A 12,680-nucleotide genomic window follows, 5' to 3' on the forward strand; every position below is an offset into this window, starting at 1 on the left:
AGGTCCTCGGTAACGAGACATAAAGACTCCTCTCCTTTTTTTTTTTTATTGTTATTGTAATTTCATTTTAATGATCAGATTTAGAAAAGATCATGAGATCATCGGCAAAAGCAAGGTGGGTAAGGGAGAGAGGCTTGCATTTCGGGATGGGGGAGATGAGGTGGAGGTCGGTGGAGGATTGGATGGATTGAGAAAGGACCTCAAGGCCAAGGGAGAAGAGGAAAGGGGAGAGAGGGCATCCTTGGCGAATTCCAACAGAGGAATGAAGGAAGCCAGCGGGGCTACCATTCACCAGGACAGAGAAACGGGGAGTAGATATGTAGGCGAGGATCTAATAGACAAAGTTAGGGGGGAGGGGCATTTGGAGAAGGACATTTGAGATGAAGTCCCAACAGATAGAGTTAAAAGCTTTATGGAGATCGATCTTAAGAAGGGCTATCGATCCATGGGACTGCCCTAAACAATCTCATGGCACAAGATGATGTTATCAGCAAAGTCCTACCAGAGATGAAGGCGGATTGGTTTTGGTTAACTAAGGAATCAATAACTTTTTGGATGCGGTTGGCCAGAATTTTGGTATGAATTTGTAGATCAGGTTATAGAGACAGATGGATCTGAAATCCTGCATAGAAGAGGCTCCATCGGATTTGGGGATGAGACAGAGGAAGGTTTGATTCACACTATTGATTTGGTTGTGATCAAAGAAGAAGCTTTTAAGAGCCCGAATTAGATCTGTCCTGATGATGTCCCAGCAAAAGGAGAAGAAGTTTATGTTGAAACCATCCGGCCCAAGAGATTTGCTGGCTTTGTGGGAGAGGACAGTAGGGGTGATTTCCTCATCAAAGGGAATGGCTTGAAGAGTGGGAACAAGGTGATCAGGGATGAATTTGTTGATCAAGGAGGGAGGAGGGGTGAGGGGAGGATGGGAGGAAGGGGACGGGGGGTTGAAGAGATCAGAGAAGTAGGAAGAGGCTTCAACTTTGATTTTAGCAGGATTCTAGAGAGTAACTCCGTCTCTAGAGATGATAATGGGGATGGAGTTCGCATTATTCCGACCTTTGATGGTGCGGTGGAATAAAGTAGAGTTAGAGTCTCCAAGCTCCAACCATTTGATGTGGGATTTTTGTTGGAGGAAACTCTCTTCTTGGGACAGTAGCAAGGAAAGCTCAAGGGAGACAGATCTTTCCTCAGCTAAATTTTAGTTATGGAGATCCAAAAGGAGCCTGGCTTGAATAGCCTCAAGTTGGAGGAGGCTCTGTCAGAGATGTTACTGAAGCACCTAGAATTCCAAAGCTTGAGGGCAGCTTTGACGTTCTGAAGCTTCTTGGAGAAGACAATGAGAGGAGAGGAGAAGGCATGAACGGGGATACTCCAAGCTTCCGAAACAAGAGGGGAGGAATCAGGGTGGAGAAGGGTCCACATGTTGAAGAATTTGAAGGGCTTTGGACCAAAGGTGGAAGAAGGATAAGTATGGAGAGAAATGGGACAATGATCAGAGATGGAAGGGGAATCAAATGTGGCATGGGATAAGGGAAAAGAAGAGAGCCACACTTCATTAACAAGGGCTTTGTCAATCTTACAAAGCGACCCTGTCAACCCCACTTCGACGATTTGGCCAAGTAAATTTAGCACCAGATCAGCGGAGGTTAAACATGCCAATATTTTCAAGATAGTTGTTGAAATCTTCTATAGAAGTGTGGTCAATAGGACCCCATCCCTGTTTTTTGTGGCCAAATTAGACAACATAAAAGTCACCCACCATCCCCCAAGGGGAGGAATCACAAAGGAGGATATGGATCAAAGGTTAGTCCATAAGGGGAGTCTTTCAGAAGCTTGATTGAGAGAATAAATAATAGAGAAGAGACAACAGTTGGACCCAAAGAGGTTAGATATGGAGGGATGAATGAACTGGGAAGAGGAGGTGAGGGAAGTGATGCGGAGAAAAAGGGGAGTTCCACAGGATCCAAATCCGACCATTGGGACAATTAAAAATTGGCAAGGAAGGACCAGGATGGAGCTATGGAGGCTATAATGCGGGGGGGCATTTGCTCCAGGACTTTGGTCTTAAGGAGGCAGCAGAGAGGGGATCTAGAAGATCTAATCTGAGATCTAATAAAGGCTTGCTTAGCCAGGGCTTTGAGGCCTTGGACATACCATATGGTCCAAAAGGCCATAAAGAAGGTTGTGGGTTGGGAGAAAAAGCTCTGAGGAGCTAGAATAGGTTCGCCGGTGACCAACAGAGGAGGAACAGGAGCTTCCCTTATGCCGCGATACTCTTTGATGGGGGCGGCCGGGTTGAGGTAGACATTAGAGGCCGGTCTGATGAAGTGGCCCTAGTACAATGCTTAAAAACCTATGTAGGCCGGGAGCCTTTAGGGCGCTTTATATTCTTGGAGGAGCTGGCAGTGGCAAGGGGGGAGCTAGTTTCTTCAATACGATTATCGGTAGTAGGCGCAGTAGTGGAGCCAATAAGAGGGCCTAAGGGAGCCGACAAAGAATCAGCAGAGGAAGGCATAATGGTAGGCATCAACGCTGAGATTGGAGAGTGGTTGGGCAGCCCGCAAGGTAGCGGCAACATCGGGGCAAAACATCAGTGAACTGGGCCTTAGGGACAAACAGAGAAGCAATAGAGATTGGGATTGGCGGAGAGGCAGGAATCAATGTTATGATTGTAGAGTGGGTGGGGAGATCGCAAGGCAGGGCAACAACAGAGGAAGATTGAGCAACAACTGAAGAGGCTAAAGAAATAGTTGAGGTAGACCTAATTTCCTCATTAGATGAGACTTGTAGGTCCTTCAACGGAGAAGAAGTTGTCACGGTGCCAAGGTATCACGGGAGCCAGGAGGGCACCAAATGAAAAAACATTGTGGTCAGGAGGAGTCGGAGGGACTCCAAAAGCAGTGAGAGGGGCTCGTAGGTCACCTGTAGCAGTGAGAACCATGGCAAGAGCAGCTCGCGAGGCTATGAGGTGAGTCGATTCTCGAAACAAACCGTTAAGCGAAGGAGAAGGCAGAGGCAGGTCGGGGAGTTTATGAGTTGGAGGAGAGGAGATGGGGTGGGTCGAGCTAAGTGAGGGGTCTAAAGGTGGATCAGGTGGGTGGGTCGGCTTTGGAGAAGGTTTGTTGGTGGATGGGTTTAGGTGAAAAGAGTTGGGAGAAGATAAGGCTGATGGGCCAGGAGAAGGCTTGGAGGTAAGGCCCACAGGGGAGGTGGGTTGGGCAAGCAACGAAGGAATGTTAGTGGACTGAGGAGGGTTAACCAAAGAGGAGGCTAGGCCCAAGATGGAAATGGGCTGAAGAGGTATAGTAGGGTCAGAAGTGGGCTGAGAAGATAAGTCTAAAGGGAGAGAGGGGTTAACAAGGTTTGAGGAAATAGGATGAGATGATGGGTCAGAAAGTATAACAGTGGTGGTAGTGTGTATAGAGAGGGGAGGCGTACGAATTTTATAGTGTCGACGGCGATGGCAGGGTTTTTTCGGCGATCTTGCTTCATAGGGAGGGGGGTTATATGATTTTCAACATCTTGGGGTTCCAAATGGCCAGAAGGGAGGACCGTTGGAATGCAGGCTGTCATGGAGTGACCGAACGATTTGCAAGAGGCGCAATGAGGCGGCAACCAATCATAGTGCATAGGCTGATCGAAGGAGAATCCATATTCTTCCACAATAGTAATTGAGGTGGGAGGAGTTTCATCAGTAGGGATATCCACACAGATTCGGGCAAATCCAAGCCTGTCCATAAGCTTAGTGCGATGATCAGAGAATAACGGCTTGCTGATTATAGAGCCGACCAGACTTAACCCTTTTTCTCCCTAATAATGAAGAGGCCGATTGGGTAGGGTGACCCAAATAGGAGCAGATTTGAAGTTTACTTTGCTGAGGCTGGAGAAGGGATCCCATTTTCTTAGGAAAATAGGCTTATTACCCACTTGCCAAGGCCCCCCTTCTAGAGCGAAGAGAGAATCAGCTTCAATAGCGAACTTGAATAGGAAAATCCCATTTCTGAGCATGAAGGTGTCCATTTGTCCAGAAAGCCTCCATTGCTTGGAAAGGGAAGCTTGGACAATACCAAAAGGGGGCTTGCTGCCCATAAAATGACCAACCACACACAATTTCCATTTCTTAATATCAGAATCCAGAAGACCCGTGGGGCATAAACCAGCCTTTTTTTCATCGATGATGGTGGGAGGGACGAAGACCATAGGATGGCCTTCTCTGGAGAGGAAAGGAGAGGGATAGGCAATAGAGACCCAAGACTTGTCTGTAGGGAGGGGGGAAGATGCTGAAGCATTTGGAAGAGGGAGGAAGAGAAGGAGGAGAGGAGGTTGAAGGGTTGGGGTTAACGACAGGGGAGGAGGAGTAGCGTGGAGGAGGAATAGGCAAGAGGGGTTGGAGGATGCCAGTGGGGCACACCGCATGGGGGGGTTGCGCATAACAGGTCAAGAATGGGAGGAAGGGGGGATTGGGGGCGGGAGCTCACCACCCCTCCTTACTGGGGCATCCCGAGACCTCCATTGAATATGACCATACCATCTTAAATGACATTCTTAGATCTTGTCTTGAATCGGGACAACTCCCAAATCAACTCTAACTAGGTTATTTCGTACTATATCTCTCCTAGTTTTGCCACACATCCATTTCAACATCCTTATCTCAGCTGTACTCAGCTTATTTATGTTACCCTTCTTGACTGCCCAACATTATGCCCCATACATCAAACTAGTATTGTGACAGTTCTGTGGAACTTTATATTTAAGCTTAAGAGGGATATGTCGATCGCACAACACTTCGGATGCACTTCTCTGCTTCATCCATCCTACTTTAATTCTATGAGAAACATCATCTTCTATATCACCTTCCTTGTTTATGGTTGACCCTAGATATAAAAAATAGTCACTTTGTGGTATCTCCCTCTTCTCGGGTTTCTCCATTTCATTATCTGTCCCTTTGCGACTAAAGTTATACACCTTATGTTCCGTTTTCGTTGTACTTATCTTAAGACATTTTGACTCCAAGGTAGATCTCCATAACTCCACCTTATCGTTAATCCCGCTATTGTCTTGACTCCAAGGTAGATCTCCATGTTTGCTACCGTTTCATCTAAAAGCTTGAACTGTTAGAGAAGTGTAGCGTCAAATCTATAAATCAACAAAAATATAATATGCGGCATCAGAAGTGTAGTTACATTTGTAAGCAGAAAATGATGATAATTACATGTGTAAGCAGAATATCAGGTCACATGGTGATTTGGGTTCATCTAGGAAATTTTCCAGATTAATAAACAACCTGATAAAAAGATTCCAGCATCTTATTTTTTTCTTTTATTATATGAAAGAAGGTAATGAATTGTATACAGTTAGAATCTTCCTCTCAGGGATGTTTCTGAACCGGAAGATCTTTGCAGACTCTTCCAATGGTGATTGCTGATCCCTGTATGGCCCTATGTCATGCTGTTCCCGTTTTGAGATTGTTAGTACCATCATCTATCACACCCAATTGGCTAAATGTTTATATTTATTTAAAAAATAAATAAATAAATAAATAAAAATAAAAAATCCCAACTATGAAATGGAAACAGCATTGCTTGTTGCTATGAAAAGCAAATAAAAAATGGTTTGGTGATTTGGAGTAAAAGCAACAAGTTTACAATATTTCTAGGTTGCACAAAATCAAATCAAGTATCTGGTTTTGCTTTCCATCTCTTTGTTGAGAACATATTTTAGACCACATCCCAACAGTTGGACCATGATTTGCTCCATCCATGGCAAAAAATGAATATTATCAACTAAAACAAAACTTACCTTGTTTTTGTGTAAATTTTTTATTTTAGGGAAGGATCAGAGGAGGACTCGCATAGCAAATGCATATTTCTCTCTGTTCATGGCTGTTGGCAACATCCTTGGCTTTGCTACTGGATCCTACGGTGGCTGGTTCAGCGTTTTTCCCTTCACAGTCACTTCTTCGTGCAGTGTTAACTGTGCCAATCTTAAATCTGCTTTTTTTATTGCGATTGCTTTTATTGCCTTCACTACATATGTGAGCATCTCAGCAGCCCAGGAACTGCCTCTAAGTTCTAGCAATAGGTTTGCACACTCTGCTGATGAAAGGCCAAATGAGTCCCACCATGACCAAGAAGCTTTTCTTTGGGAAATGTTTGGTACTTTTAGGTACCTTACAGGACCAATTTGGATAATTCTGATCGTTACTGCTCTCACATGGATTGGATGGTTTCCATTTCTTCTCTTTGATACTGACTGGATGGGCAGAGAGATATACAGAGGGAAGCCAGGTGAAGGGAATAATTATCATATTGGAGTAACAATGGGTTCGTTTGGCCTTATGTTGAATTCTGTTGTTCTGGGATTGACTTCTGTTGTCATGGAGAAACTCTGCAAGAAGTGGGGTGCTGGCCTTGTCTGGGGGATTTCAAACATTCTCATGTCCTTGTGCTTTGTAACAATGCTCATTATTTCTCTTTTGGCGGCCAATATGGAGTTCACCAGAGATGATTTTCCACCTGATGGCATTATAATTGCTGCACTTGTTGTTTTTACAGTTCTTGGTGCTCCATTAGCAGTAAGTTGCCACATTTTCTTTGACATAAGGTCTGTTTTAAATTTCCATGAGAAAAAAAAGTAATGCCTTTGTTTCCCATTAAATTTGCCTGTCTAACCTCAGCTGTGGCACAATTATACTGTACTTATTGGTGTACTTCTATATGCAGAGGAGCTTACCTAATGTTTTATTTTGGTCTTTGGGATGTTCACGGCCAAAAACTTGGTCCATTCCTTTTTTGGACATGTAAATTCCAGCATATATTTTTGCAAGGTGTCAAGTATCAATACGTATCGACCTTATCGGTACGATACACATCAAACTTTTTCCTCTTGCTATGATACACCACCGAAACATGGGAGCGGTTTGATCCATAACCCCTATATTGAGACACACTGCAAACATTGTTGTGCTCTGGTTCTAGCATAAGTTTTGGGCTAAGAAGATTTGTCGGATTTCATCCGGTTCTCCTTGGATCAGCCTGAGACTTTATGCATTGGATCTCTACTCAGGGTGACCCAGGGTGTAGAATTTGAAGTGGAAAACTAAATAAGCTAGAAGATCTGAATTGAGTTACAGACCAGAGTTTTGCTGTTTCTGCCAACTTGTGATTCTGTGAATTATTTGCTGTTTTGGGTTGTACCTATTCATCCTAAGAGGACTAAGATTAGAGAAGCTATTCCTAAATTTTGAAGTTGATTGGTTAAAGGTCTGAAATGTCGGTATTTTAGGCCATTTTGCCCCTGCCGAAACATAAATATTTCAGCTAAATTTCACCGAAGATTTAATTATTGTCTTATATTTTGGAAAATTTCGACAATCATTTCATTTTGTTTCTTAAATTTCGAACATTTGGTTTGGTTCAGCATTGAGCGTGCTGGATTGAATCGAAGGAGGAGGTTGTTTTGGTTATAAATTTTTATTTTTTGCAATTAAATATAACATATATATTTAAAAAGCCCTTATTTCGAAGTTCGATTTAGAAAGCCCCTCCCCTTAAAGAATATTTATTTAATCATCTTAGACTCTTTTCATACCTTTCTTATGGATCGTGAACTTCAACATAATTACAGAATTGCCGCGAGTTTTGTGTTATCAATTGTATAGCTTCTTTTTACATCCTATTGGAATTTCAATTACAAAATATTTTAAAATTTTGGCTAATTTCTAGAAATTAAAAAATACATAAAATAAGAAAAGTATTAGATTTATATAGGTTAGATATAAGATAATTGGTTGAAAATTTTATATGTTTCAGTCTTGCATGGATCTCTGACTTGGGTGAATTCCAAAAATATTTGATGATTCTTATTTTATTAATTTTTTTACTTCTTAATTCAGAAAAAAAAATAGTATAATTAGGTTAGTTTTTTAGGTTCTTTGTTTCTTGAATAATAGTCTTTGATCAGATCCATGTAGCCAATTCCATTTAGTTGGGATAAGGCTGAGTTGTTGTTTCCTGAATCATGTGTAATTTTTTGGATAAATATTTCAATAAATAATATATGATGTTCTTGATTGATTTATGTATGTTCAATTGGTTCGCAATCCTCTGAATTTTGTTGTATTATTTGAAAAAAAAAAAGAGTATGAATATGATTTTTTTTTTTTTAATCTTCAAATAATCTAAAATTGAAAAAAGAAAATAATAAAACATGTTTTATTGTTCATATGCTAAGTAAGCTTGTGATGCTATCTTGAAAGACATTTGAATCTTCTTGATTGGTAGCAACATGTTTTAGTGATTATATATCAATATTTCTTGCTTATTTATGGTGTATTGTGCTTAAAAACACTAGCTTTGCATGTATTGATTGTATCTTAATTGTATTCAGTGCCTTTTAGTGTCTTCCTAATACATCTCCAAGACGACTTCTAAAATCAACTTTCCGTACCAAATGATGGGATCTGATTTTTTCCTCTGTGCAAAAGAAATAGATATTGAATATGCAGACATATTGAGTTTAGTATCCTTTTGTTCCCTGGCCATGTCTAATATCTTTGTTTGACTGCTTCTTTTGTGGTCTTTTAAATGTGTTCTTGCAGGTTACATACAGTGTTCCTTATGCTATGATTGCCACACGTATAGAGTCTTTGGGACTTGGCCAAGGTCTTTATTTTTGCACTTATTTAATTTTGAACTTCTTTATGAGATGAGGTTTCAAGACTGTTTTTGTCATTGTTGGGAGTTGGAATATTGCAGGCTTATCAATGGGTGTTCTGAATTTAGCCATTGTGATCCCACAGGTTAGTCATGGTCTGTTATGTTTTCTTTTTGTTCACAAAGCATTGCCTTTGTTCGTACTGATGCAGGACAATTTTTTGGCTAAACAACATGACATCAACTTATTGTCCTACTCAAAATAATCTGGCGCATTCATATGGTTGCAAGCATACTAGTAGGAATTTTTTTAATGAGAGCTCATTAATGCTTTTTTTATATAGTAGGCATTGACTACCTGCTACTGAAAGTTGATAAATTACCATAAGTGGCTTTTAATTTTCATGTCATGCCACACCTTTGTCCCACATACAGGAAGATTGGTGTGAGCTGAGCCTTTGATGTAGACTGCTAGGATGCTTTTTTTTTGTTTGGGGGGGGGGGCAAAAACCGTGATTTGGCGTTCATGTATGTGTAAGCTTGGAGTGGTTCATCTACTTTCTAGACTTCAGTATTCTTACTTCATATTTTTTGCAGTTAAAAAAACCATTTTTTTGGTTTATACAAGGAATATTTTTTACTTGCAATCTATTATCTGCCATATCAAACTCTCTAGTAAAGATGCCCCTACTGTTCAAAGGTGTGTAACTGCAGTAGTGCACCCAAAGTTTCTAATATAGAGTATTCATCTTACTTACCCTGAGGAAAAAAATATGAAGCACTCACCTTGTATATTTGACCTGCCAGAAATAGGTACAGAGGGATAATCCTTCACCACTTAAATAAATGGGTCCTTTTCAGGCAGCTGCTAAATAATATCATCAGCCTAGGGAAATGGGTTTAGTTATTAGAAAGTTAAAATTAGCTTATTATTATTTTTATTTTTTTGAACTAGAGATCTCCTGAAAAGTTGTTACTAACTGTATAAATCAGGTTAATAAGTTATGTAAACCCATGGAATACTTGGTTGAGCTTAACCCAAAACTTCCCTGGATATTAAGTCCTGGCCTTGGGCAACTGACCTACCCTAGCCCGACGATACATGTATGCTAAAATTTACTTAAGTGTGCTTAACATTTTCCACCAAAACAAAAATTATTGAAGTTATACATCACTTGAAGTGTGTGATCGAATGGCTGCAGTGCTGCTTGTAATGCAAAATGACTTAAAGATTGAGTTTGTATGCCCATACTTCATGACATTAATGTAAATCGTATACAAGATAAGACCTCCAAGCCAACAAGACCCAAATTTTGCATGAGTTGCACTGCTATATTTGGTTTTTGAATACCGAAGCTGTACTTGTGCCTCATGTTTCTCCATAAAGAAATGGAAAGGAAATTGTTTTCATTTGTAGGATGTATCAGGTGTATCTGTACATTACTTCATGTATTTCATTTTTTATTTAACATGTTCATGTGTGTTAGCATGTTCTTGACATACTTCATTATGAGATATGCAGGGAAAAGCACTCAACATATCAAATAAGAATGGCCTAAAACCTGCTCATTTTTCTGCAATCCACACTCAAGAAAATATGAGAAAATCTTATAATTTTCCAGGCCTGTGTTTTTCAGCACACTAAAAAATCAAAAAAGAATTGTTCCAGACGACATCCTCAGGAATGTGATCCAGTTTACCACAAAATTCCCCAAATTATTCACATTTTACATGATTGTGGGTAGAAGGGCTTGGGGTGGTTGGGACCATATCCCGAAAGGTTCCATATGAAGCAATATTCTTGGTATTCTGATCAACAATTTGAAACTTTTATTGAGTTCAAAGATTCTGTATGAGGAATTCCTGTGATAATGGCCTTCCAAAAGAGTGTCTTTATTTGAACTTGTGCATGGGAGCCCATTCTGCTGGTGCTGGTGCTTGATTTTCTTATTTTCATATTGGATAAAGAAAGTTTACATCTAATATCTTTTGTGAGAACTATGATTAATATGGACACTTTGGGTGATGGGAATTATGTCTTCCTAACAATGAATGGTTCTTTGCTCAAACCCAAGAGGGAAGTGATTATGTTGCCAAAAAGTATCACATTACAATTTCTATCTGTTGCTTGCTCAAAGTTTCATTCTTTGTGGCTTATGGATGCTTTTCACCTTCTGGGCACATAGTTACTTTGCTTTATGTGAGGGAGAAAACTTGTAAACTTTCTTTTGGCATTCTTTGTATTTGTGTTGAAGGTTTCTTCGTTTGTTCTTGGTGCATTGTTCAGCATGCTGCTTTACGTTTTAGCTGTTGAAGTGATGAGAGTCTGGTGTTTGAAATCAGGTAGTAGTATCCCTGGGAAGTGGGCCATTAGATCAGCTATTTGGTGGTGGGAACTCACCATCCTTTGCTGTGGCAGCGGTTGCAGCTTTTTCCAGTGGACTTATAGCCATATTGGCTCTTCCTCGATCTCGTGGTCAAAAGCCTAGGCCCATGGTATAAGGTATTGTTTAGTATTCTTTACTTCGAAATTTCTATTCTAATCAACATGATTAGCAGAACAGTACCGATACTGGAAAAATTTGTAAAATAGTTATTATTTCATATACTGATGAATAAAGTAATTCATTATCTGGATTCTCACCCCCATCCCCACCAAAGGAAAAAAAAAAAAACAACAACAACAATAAAGATAAACATAGTTTTGCACTTTTGATACAGTACAAATACAAAAAGATCTAGGAAAGATTTTTAATAGTTCGGTGATTGATCACTCAATTGGAAGGTGCTCTGTTGCAACTTGAGGTGTCAGGTTTTGCATCAGCATACTCATCCAATAAGAAAAGTGGGTGGTGAGCTTGGATTCTGGATGCCCACTTTCAGGAATTTTTATGTCAATGAACATTTTGGAAATGCTTACAAGAAAAGGATACAGTGGAGAACTATGGGAAATGGTTGAGTCTCATGGTCTGCACCTTACATTAGCGAATGATAATGTTTTTCCACCTTATGAGAATAAACAATGAGGAGAACTCGAACCACCGCGCACATGCAAGCATGCACAAAGTCACATTAATGCTGGCAAAATGCCATTGTCACCATAACCCCACTTGACTGCTCTTCTATTTGGAATCAGGGCAAGCCTTAGGCTTATATGGGCTGCTGCCTTGATTCCGAATAGGGCAACAGGAAAGGGGAAACTGAGATGGATTGATGTTCTCCCCAGCAATGCCTTTTTGTGTTTGATTTTCAATCAGTGGTTTCAATTGCTTGATAGTAATGTGTGGAATCTTATAAGCACACGATGGGGTGTATAAACATAGTGGATGAGCTTGGTGGATAACAGATGGTATGTAAATTATGCTGATTGAAACCTTGATAGGGACGTGTCTGTGAGCGTGGGTTTTAACCAAGCGCACAGATTTGGTTTGTAAATTATGCTCATTGAAACTTTGAGAGGGACATGTCTGAATGCTTGGGTTTTCTGAAAGGTTTGACACTTTTTTTTTTGAAAGTTAGGTCCATTTTTATTTTATTTTTCTTCTTTTTGGCTTTCATAAGATCATTGGAATAAATTCTCATGTTCATAACATTGGAATCTTTCTAAAATGTCTGATGTGCCTTCAATACCTCCTCCCCCCAATGTAATGGTTTCTACAAGAGCCTATCAGAGAATTAAATGCTTCATCTTGAGTGCAGTTTGAATTATTACCTTTTTATAGTTCAAGGAAAGTAAAATAACAGAAGAAGGGAGAGATAAAAAAAAAAAAAAAAATAGAAAGAAGCTTCTTTACCAATATCAGCATGTTAACTTTATTTTGATATTATTTGGTATGCAATGATAGAATGGAGTATTAACACATTTTAATATAAAATTTATGGGAAATAAGACATTTGGCTTGGATGGTCAACTTAAGATCTGTTTGGTTGCAAGGGAAATTGAAAGGAAGGGAAGTAAAAATTTTACCAAAAAGGGGAATTTTTGTAATCATTAGCTAATATAATTTAAAAAATATATTTTTTTAA

The 12,680-nt window shown here is 39.9% G+C and overlaps 1 protein-coding gene across 1 annotated transcript in view; it reads left to right on the top strand.

Annotated features, from left to right (window-relative positions):
• LOC122073852 (sucrose transport protein SUC4-like) overlaps positions 1–11,291 on the top strand; it is a 28,336-nt gene extending 17,045 nt beyond the window's left edge. Inside the window, exons 2-5 of the mRNA XM_042638518.1 lie at positions 5,829–6,574; positions 8,600–8,663; positions 8,757–8,800; positions 10,998–11,291. Of these exons, the coding sequence (XP_042494452.1) occupies positions 5,829–6,574; positions 8,600–8,663; positions 8,757–8,800; positions 10,998–11,156 (1,013 nt within the window). The 3' untranslated portion in view covers positions 11,157–11,291. The remainder of the gene's footprint in view (positions 1–5,828; positions 6,575–8,599; positions 8,664–8,756; positions 8,801–10,997) is intronic.
• The last annotated feature ends 1,389 nt before the right edge of the window (positions 11,292–12,680 follow it).

The sequence above is a fragment of the Macadamia integrifolia genome, chromosome 3 (genome assembly GCF_013358625.1).
Source record: "Macadamia integrifolia cultivar HAES 741 chromosome 3, SCU_Mint_v3, whole genome shotgun sequence".
Taxonomy (NCBI): Eukaryota; Viridiplantae; Streptophyta; class Magnoliopsida; order Proteales; family Proteaceae; genus Macadamia; species Macadamia integrifolia.